The sequence below is a fragment of the Galeopterus variegatus genome, unplaced genomic scaffold (assembly GCF_000696425.1).
Source record: "Galeopterus variegatus unplaced genomic scaffold, G_variegatus-3.0.2 Scaffold2884, whole genome shotgun sequence".
NCBI classification, from domain to species: Eukaryota; Metazoa; Chordata; class Mammalia; order Dermoptera; family Cynocephalidae; genus Galeopterus; species Galeopterus variegatus.
Genome location: NW_007728995.1, coordinates 109,854 through 119,231, shown reverse-complemented (window position 1 = coordinate 119,231; position 9,378 = coordinate 109,854). Strand labels below are relative to the sequence as shown.

Here is a 9,378-nt window from a genome sequence, read left to right as displayed (position 1 = left end):
TCTTCTTTCCTTCATCAATGCCTTCTTTTAGGTTCAGTTAATTTTTTGTACCAAATTATTTTTATCCACTTCTCATATCCTTTTGAATATATTCTATAGACATTTTCTTTGTTGTCACAATGGGGATTCCATTTAGCATTCTAAAGTTATAAAACCTAATTTGAATTGTGACCAATTAACTTCAGTAAAATACAAAAACTTTGCTCTTGTACAATCCCATCCCCCTCAGTATTGTTTTCACAAATTGCATACTTATTTTGTGTCCATGAACATAAACTTATAACTTTTATGCATCTATCTTTAGACTATGTGGGGAATTAAAAAATGGAGTTACGAAGAAAAAAATACAATAACACTAGCTTTTTATTTGGTCATTTATTTACCTTTACCAAAAATCTCTATTTCTTTACATGCCTTCGAGTTACCATTTTATGTCCTTTCATTTGAACTTGAAGAACTACCTTTAGCATTTCTTGTAGAATAGGTCTAGTGGTAAAAAATTCCTTCAGCTTTTGTTTATCTGAAAATGTCTTGATCTCTTCCTTACTTTTGAAGGAGTGTATATCTTTTCACTTTTAGTCTGTGTGTATCTTTACAGATGAGGTGAGTGTCTTGAAGACAGCATATACTTGGGTCTAGTTTTTAATCCAATCAATCAGTCTGTCTTTTGAATGGGGAGTTTAATCCATTTACATTTAGGGCTGCTATTGAGAGTTATTGTTTTACTCCTAGCATTTTACTGCTTTTTGTTAGATGTTTTAAATATCTTTTGTTCCTTTCTTCACCTTTTATTGTTCGTCTTCAACGTTTGTTGGTTTTTTGAGGTGGTATGATTTAGTTTCTTTCTCTTTCTCATTTGTATTTTTGTTTTAACAGCTGGTTTTGTTCTTTCATGTGTATTTGTAGTAGTGATTATTGTTTTTCAGATTCCTATTGTAGAACTCCCTTGAGAATTTCTTGCAGGGCTGGTTGTGTTATGGTGAAGTCCTGCAGATTTTGCCTGTCTGGTAAATACACTATTGTCCCCTCATTTCTGAAGGATAGCCTTGCTGGATATAAAATTCTTGGCTGGCAATGTTTTTCTTTTAGTATTTTGAATGTATCATCCCATTTTCTTCTGGCCTGTAGAGTTTCAGTTCAGAAGTCTGCTGTTATTCTGATGGGGGCTCCCTTATAGGGGGCTTGATGCTTTTCTCTTGTTCCTTTTAGAATTCTTCTTGTCTTTACACTTTGCCAATTTTACTGTAATGTATTCTGAGGAGGATCTTTTTGGATTAAATCTGTTTGAGAATCTTTAGTCTTCCTGGATCAGAAGATCTGTCTCTCTCGCTCTAAACTTGGAAACTTTTCTGTTATTATTCCCTTGAAAAAGTTTTTAGTTCCTTTTCCTTTCTCCTCTCCTTCTGGAATGCCTGTGATTCAGATGTTCATTTGCTTATGGTTGTCTGCTAGCTCTCTTAGATTTTCTTCATTTTTTTAAATTCTTTTTTTTGTGTGTGTGTGTGTGGTGTGCCTGGGTTATTTTGAAAAGACTGTCTTTCAGATCTGCAATTCTTTCTTCTACTTGCTCTAACCTGCTGCTTAAGTTCTCAGTTGTGTTTTTTATTTAATTGAATGAGTCTTTCAGTTCCAGGATTTCTGCTACAGTTTTTTAAAGGTATTAATCTCTTTGGAAATTTCCTCCTTCATATTCTGGATTTTTTTCTTGTTTTATTATGTTCTCTAAGGGAGCATCCACTTATCACTTTGAGTTTTCCTAAGATCACTGCTTGGAATTCCTTTTCACACATTTCAAAGGTTTACTGCTCTATGAGGTCTGGCTCTTGAGAATTACTGTATTCTTTGGTGGTGTCATATTTTCTTGTTTATTTGTATTTCTAGTTTATCTTCATTGATGCCTGGACAACTGGTAGAGCAGTTGTTTCTTCTATTACTCTGGAGTGGGCTTTGAGGAGAAAGATTCCTTCTGCTATTTGCAGGCTCCACTGGTGACTCTCCTTGTGTCAATCCAGTTGGTATGTGGTGAGCTTCCTGCAGGGTCATCCTGGCCATTACTGTAGCAGTGAGCTGTCCTTGTGGCAGCAGTAGCTATGGCAGGGTCTGTAGTGGATCACCTTCATGGAAATGGTGTTTGTGGTGCTGCCTGCTTGCAGATGTTCACTTGCCTCCTGTTTGGATGGTGGGAGGGGCTGCCAGGGGCTTCTGGCTGGTTGCCTGTTCACAGGTTGCTCACTCAGCTCTGCCAAGTTTTCAACATTCTTTGTTTCTATCTGATGGTGTAAGCTTTATATAGCCCATATTTACTTACCAAGAATTATCCTCAAATGAACCCCTTTAAACATATTTTTCAACAAAATGTAAGAAGATATTAGAGTGTTTAATATGTTTTTACTTATTCTTCCCTAATTCTTATGCTTTTCAATTTTTTAAAATAATTTCTAATTTTGGTTATATTGTTCCCAAACCCAGCTAAAAATTAATCTATTCAAAAAGGGGTTTTAACTTAATTTTGCCTACATATAATAATGTCTTTATGTTGGATCTATTATCACTTATTCATCAGTTTTCAATATTTGCATATAATGTCTGCTCTCAGTTTATTACTAGGTATGACTTATAATGAACTGAGTCCAGTTTCAGGATCCTGTCAAAGTTATAAGTGAGAGAAGGATTTCCTGTATCTACCTCAATCTTACCCTAGAAATTTCAGGGTAACTCTACATAAAATTCATATTCTTTGCATGTTTAGAACTAGTGATTTATGAGTGATATCAATACCCAATTGCCCTTTCTATTCTCAAATGTGTATTTCTGTAACAGCATCTCTCAAAACTTGTCCTGCTATCTTATTTACACAAAATTTTTTAACACTCATTAAAATGTTTTATGGCCAAATGATTAGGGATGGGGGGATGTTCTAAAGGAAATCTTATGTAGGCAAGGATAGCTCTTACTACACTGATGTACTTTGTGAATTTCTAAGTGTTTATACTGAGTATCTGAAACTTATTTGACTAGGGAACCTTTTTAAAAGTTTAGAAATGCTGACCAAAGCAAATATGTTACTAGCAAATCTTTTGTTGCAGTCTACCTGAAACATAACACACATGTGAAAACCTGTTTTATTAGAATACTTTGATTTGTGATACATGTTCATGTATTCAGCTTATGAGGTATTGGTAATTATGTCTTGATTATTTAGTGATTATTTAAACATGGAGGAAATGGTGATAATTCCCTGAAAATCATGCCTCTATACATGTACCTTGCTGAGGATGAGAACTTTATTTTCGCTTTTTCAGGATTTTATTTTTGCATGTGTACTACAGGCCTGGAAACCTTTCAGGTTGAAGATCTAAGTGCTCAGAAGTAGTCCTTTCCATATAATTTCCCTAGGAGGCCTTCGTTCTTGGTCACTCTTGTGCTTGGTACTAATTGCCCTATTAGGAATATAAGGTTCCCAAGGTCCCAATGTGGTCCTGATATTATTTCCTGCTACAGTAACAAACTTCAGTGTATTCTGGCTCTAGCAATAAGCACTCACACCCCAAACTTGTTTTTAAATTCAGAGATCAATTTTTAGAAGCTCATGGTCTAGAAACCTCATTTATAAGCATCCTCACTTTGGCATATGAAACTGACTAGAAGAGTGAAGAAACAAAATTTCCACAGGTGAGGAACTAATGAGGACTACATCTTTTCTCTTCCCCCTCTACATATTCTACAAATTCTATGTACAGAGAAAATATAATTATTTTCTTCAGTTGCTCATGTCAGTCTTCCTCAAGCAACCTCAGCCAATAATTTACCTAGCTTTCATGCCTACCTTCTATTAAGTGCTTTTATTTCTGAATAACATATTAAATTGACTCACTATTTTAGAGGGGGGTTCGATTTTAGATAAACAGTGTTTTTACAACTCCTTCAATTTTGAAGAATGTACATTCAGGAAGAGAGAAATGAAGAAATAGAAAACCAAGAAAGAGTAGGACCTTACGTTTTTGGGAATTACTTCTCACTCTTAGCTTTCTAACGTTTTTCAAATTATGGAGTTTGTTAAGGTACTGAAGATATGAATTCTTTCTGATGTGGTCATAACTTTGGATGCATCCATGTTGCTGAGGCAGATCACTTATGTTTATATATAAATATATGTATGTATGGTATATGTACTTGCTCCTCTGATTTTCTGAACATTCTATTTTCTCAAAAGTGTAGACAAAAATATTTCATTCATCATTCAAATATACGCAGTTTAAAATGTGGGATGCAATAAATTATGATGATCATGTGTTCTATTTTCCTGGGGACAAGTAAAAGAATATAAATAGGTTATGTTAAATGATGATAAATATATTAGAAGAAAAGGTTGGAGATATAAATATAGAGTAGTTACTTTAAGAAAACCCCTACCATTTCTGGAAACTATATTTCTCAGGTTACATTTTTTTAAAAAACTAGTCTGATATTACTGCTAAGAATGGTGAAATTTATTGACTAAATAATTGGGGTGATAGGCAGTGAGGGAATAACATGTATCCTTTGAAATATGTATTTGCTTTAAAATGAACATTATTATATGTATATTGCTATATGTTTAATATATGTTGTAAACACAATTTTCGCTCATTAAGAGAGGAAAAATATGGAGCAAAGCAGTTTAATAGAATTAGTAAAGGCACTAGTTTATTCAACATGTATTTCTCTAATGCCTACTGTGTTCATAAGTAGGCCTGTATGCTGAGCAGAATAAAAAGAAAACTTAGGAGAAATATCTTAAAAGGTTTTTCCATTTTAGGACACGTGGCATGCTCAATGAAATAGGCCCTTGTGCAATTTGATACTACTATAAACAAAATAATTCAGGGTTTCAGCAGAGAAGTATTTGTAGAAAGGATTTGAGTACTTCTTAGAAGATGTTGGGCCAGAGATGAATATTAACAGGTGACTAGCCTTTGATAAGGGTAAAGGAAACTGAATAGTTATAGAAAGGAGAGGCATAGGATTGACAACAAATTTGAATAAGAAGTTAAAACTTCATGTGAGCAGAGCAGTGAAGGGAATGATTTGGCTAGAACAAATGATAATTGTTGGGAGATAATTCTAAAAATAGAAAGGTAACTAAAATTGCACAGAGCCTTGAATTAAATGCTGAGGTTTGTGAGTTTCACATTTAAGATATAAAAATTATATTTTGATAAACATCCTGTCTTGTATAATTCTAACAATTGTGTATAGAGAAGTAATGAAGACTGAAAGACAAAATATAAGAGACCACCTAGAATGCTTTGTCGTTTAGGATGATACAAATTAAATATTAATATAAATTAAAAGCCTTTTTATAAATTATGTGAAATAAGGATAGATTGCTTGAATTGCATGAAAGATACAAAAATCTTATAATACATTCATATTTAAGTTTGGATAGTTACGTGATGAATATAAGTGATAAGCAATTGTAAAGTAAAAAGTTTTTTGTTAGGGAGAGTCATGATGGTTTCCCATTATGACATCCTGGGTATAGCCAAGATGATGACTATGGAAAAGACGAGTGATAAAGAGTTAAAAACAGGACTGAATTATGTTTGATATTCCTTATCTATTCAACCTTTTTTAGGAATCATATATTTAAAGATATGTTGATCTGCTATTTGTGGATCTAGTATATGTGGATCAAGTCTTTCAGCTTTCCTGTTATTCTCTGTAAATGACAGTTATTCAAGAAATAAGCCTGTGACCCATCGTTGATCCTTCTCACTCTCGAGTCTAGTGAATCCTGTCTTATTAATTCTAAGTTCCAAATATCTCTAGAATCTGCCTAAGAACATAAATCTTCCCTTCTACCACCATGCCATCTCTTTCTTAGTATATTATGGCATCCTAGTAACCGATTCCTATGTCTCCATTTACTGCTTGCTGACCCATTCTCCAATCTGAGGACTGGTGTTTTTTAAATTCAAATATGTCAATTACCAGCTCTTTCCTGACTTGCATCGCCCCTTGACCTGCTTAAAAAGCCCTCAAAGGTTGCCCTTTAGGGCCCTTTGGATAAATTCAAAACTTTAACATAATTTAAACATTTCTCTTCCTTTCCATGTGTACCTACTATTGCAGCCAAATCATATGACACTTTCCCACCGTGTTCTGTATTCAGCCGTACTCCACACTTCAGGTAACCCATGGCTGTTCAGCTTTAATTCTTAGCATGATATTCCATTTGCCAAAAATAATCTCTCCATGCCTCACAGCTCAGCTATTCACTAGTCAGCTTTTATTCAACCTTTAGTTCTCTACATACATACAGCTTGCAAAGAAAGGCTGATTGCCACAGGAAAATGAACTACATCTTTTTTGTATCACTTTTCCAAAAATACTTTCTCTTATTTCCAACTCCTTCAGCAAAGATCAGAAGTAACCTATAAAATGAAAAATTTTCTAAATTAGTTAGTGACTTTTTAATTTATTCAGATGATATTCAATTGCTATTCTGCTAGTACATAACATAATGTTAAAGGAAAATACAGATTATATGCCACTCACAACTTCAACGAAATCTATAAAAAATTAAATATTTGGAAAGCTTTATTTACTTTAACGTAAAATATTCAATTCTAAGAAAAGTTTCAATGAGGCACTAAAAATTATTTTCAACTTACAACAGTGCTTCTCTATGTAGCCTCTTCCCATGTACTCTAAGTTAGACCACCTGTTATTACATTATAAGAAAAATGTTGAAAGAAAACTATTTAATATGTGGATGATATCTATTAAGTAACTGAAACATGATGATTGGCTATTTCATATTCCATTCTTAGCATGATATTAACAAATGCACGTGTCAGGCAGTGTATTGAATTAACCACACAAATTTTTTTTTCAAAAATATATCTGATCTTTATTTGCAACTTTTGCTGCTGACAACTAATAGAGTAGCTACAAAGATGTTCATGGATTCAGCAACACTTCCCTTTTTCCTTTTACTTATAATCTTACAAGATGCTGTTGAGAAAGAAGACAATGGATTTCCAGAAAAAAAATTAAACAATTTGGAAGAACTGAGCAATCATTAATTATTGATCATTTCTTGCATGGTCTATTTTATGTCACCATATCTTTTAACAGATCTCTTTAAGTTCTGCATACTTTTACTTTTCTCTTGGAGGTATATAGAGTTCTCTCTCTCTGTCCCTCTCTGTCTCTGTCTCTCTTTCTCTCCCCGAGTCCTATTCTCTATACACAACACACCCCCAGTCTACACCTTGAGGGTCAATTTCTCCTGAGTGTACTTCTGACTCTAATTGCTTCCTACTAACGCCTACATTTTTACACTCATCTCTTCCCTTTACATGAGTAGAGTGATGAAGATGATTAATGAGAGTTTGGGAGATGATTTCATACTGGTGGGCTTCTCTGATCAGCCACAGCTTGAGAAGATCCTCTTTGTGGTTGTGCTAATCTCCTACCTCCTGACACTGGTAGGCAACACAGCAATCATCCTGGTCTCCTGTCTGGATCCCACACTCCATACACCCATGTATTATTTTCTTACCAATCTCTCCTTTGTTGACCTCTGCTTTACCACCAGCGTTGTTCCCCAGCTGCTGTGGAATCTCTGTGGTACAGCCAAGACAATTACCCCTATAGGCTGTGCCATTCAACTCTATGTGTCTCTGGCACTGGGATCCACTGAATGTATTCTCCTAGCTGTCATGGCATTTGATCGTTATGCTGCTGTTTGCCGACCACTCCATTATGCCATAGTTATGCATCCACGATTGTGCCAGTCTCTTGCAGGAATGGCATGGTTAAGTGGAGTGGGCAACACCCTGATTCAGGGCACTATCACACTTCAGTTGCCCCGTTGTGGAAACCGTAGGATTTACCACTTTATCTGTGAAGTGCCTGCCATGATCAAGTTGGCCTGTGTAGACATCCATGCCAATGAGGTCCAGCTCTTTATGGCTTCCTTGGTACTGCTGCTTCTCCCCCTGGCACTCATCTTGGTCTCATATGCGTGCATTGTCCAAGCAGTGATGAGGATCAGGTCAGCTCAAGCCTGGAGTAAGGTCCTTGGAACTTGTGGGTCCCACTTGTTGGTAGTATTCTTCTTCTATGGAACCATCACATCTGTCTATATCCAGCCCAACAGCTCCTACTCCCACAGTCAAGGAAAGTTTATAACCCTTTTGTATACTGTGGTAACTCCTACCCTCAACCCCTTAATTTACACTCTGAGAAACAAAGATGTAAAGGGAGCTTTGAAGAGGCTAGTGCGAAAAGATCACAGAGCAGAAGAGTGACAAATTCTCATGAGGTGAAGGTGCAGACCTGGCTTAACTAAAATGGAGGTGCCAATGGAAAGATACCAGAAAGTTCCCAAAGGTGCTGCAAAGCTGAACTCACAAGCCTCTGTGGAATCCATAAGGAACTCAGATTGTTTTATCTTCCTACTTTGTGTTTGCAAAGATATCCAGTCTAGACTGACATCTTTGTTATCTACCAGTCAGTTTGCCTAATAAAGTACGAAGAAGACATTGTTCTCAGAATCTCTGCAGTTAATTTTCTTCTCTTTCTGCTCCTTCTCTATAAGATAAATCCTGGCTCTGCCTTATTAGGTGATATAAACCTGTTCATTGATTTCTCTTTATAAAAATAAACAGTGTGCTACTGATTAGCTTGATGTCTTTGGGTTCTTCTTTAGCAGTCTACTCCTGCAGGTCCATCTGGATCCTATCCTTGCAGCAACAGAAATATGCATCCTGAGTGCACCTCCCCTGCCCTACCCTCCTTAATTCCTCTGCTCACCCTACCTTGGCTGCTCTGGTAAGTCTCCTGGTTGAGCTTTCCTTGGTTTTTACGTTCTGTTTGATTCTTTGCCAAGTCAGATTTTCACTGAGATTTTGATGGTCCATAGACTACTGTATCCCCTGTGGTGGTGAATTTTGAGTTTTGATTTGTGTTTTTAGATTGTTAAGTAATGTCTGTCACATGAGGGATCTTAGGAATTCAGTCCCTGCCAGGTGAAAAGTGACAGGGAATTTAAATCTAATTCATATGATGAGTGTATGTGTGCATACATGTTTATTTGTTTGAGGATTCTAATATTTGTAGTAATTATATTTCCTTTGACAAAAGATGCAGAGTTGAGAGGCTTTTAGTGTTTTGTCTTTCTGACCTTTGGTGGAATCTTCTCTGTGCATTTTGAGTTTGCACCAATATGGGTGTTCATAGCTCTGAAGAGCTCTTTTCCTCCTCCCAGCACTCTGCCTTTTGAAATGTATATCCACTGTAGTCCAAATACTTCTCAGTATCTGCAAAAAAGGAATTTGTATACCAAAGATGATTTTAATATGCCATACTCTTCTTCAGATATTTCTG

The 9,378-nt window shown here is 35.7% G+C and overlaps 1 protein-coding gene across 1 annotated transcript; it reads left to right on the top strand.

The window, feature by feature from the left end:
* The first annotated feature begins 7,358 nt into the window (after positions 1-7,358).
* LOC103599202 (olfactory receptor 2G3-like) lies at positions 7,359-8,300 on the top strand. The gene has a single exon (XM_008583306.1). It carries the CDS (start codon positions 7,359-7,361, stop codon positions 8,298-8,300), a length of 942 nt encoding a protein of 313 aa, XP_008581528.1.
* Positions 8,301-9,378: the final 1,078 nt, after the last annotated feature.

Bases quoted from the DNA above. Each gene is read 5' to 3' on its own strand.
- LOC103599202 (XM_008583306.1), top strand. From the start codon at position 7,359: ATGAAGATGATTAATGAGAGTTTGGGAGATGATTTCATACTGGTGGGC.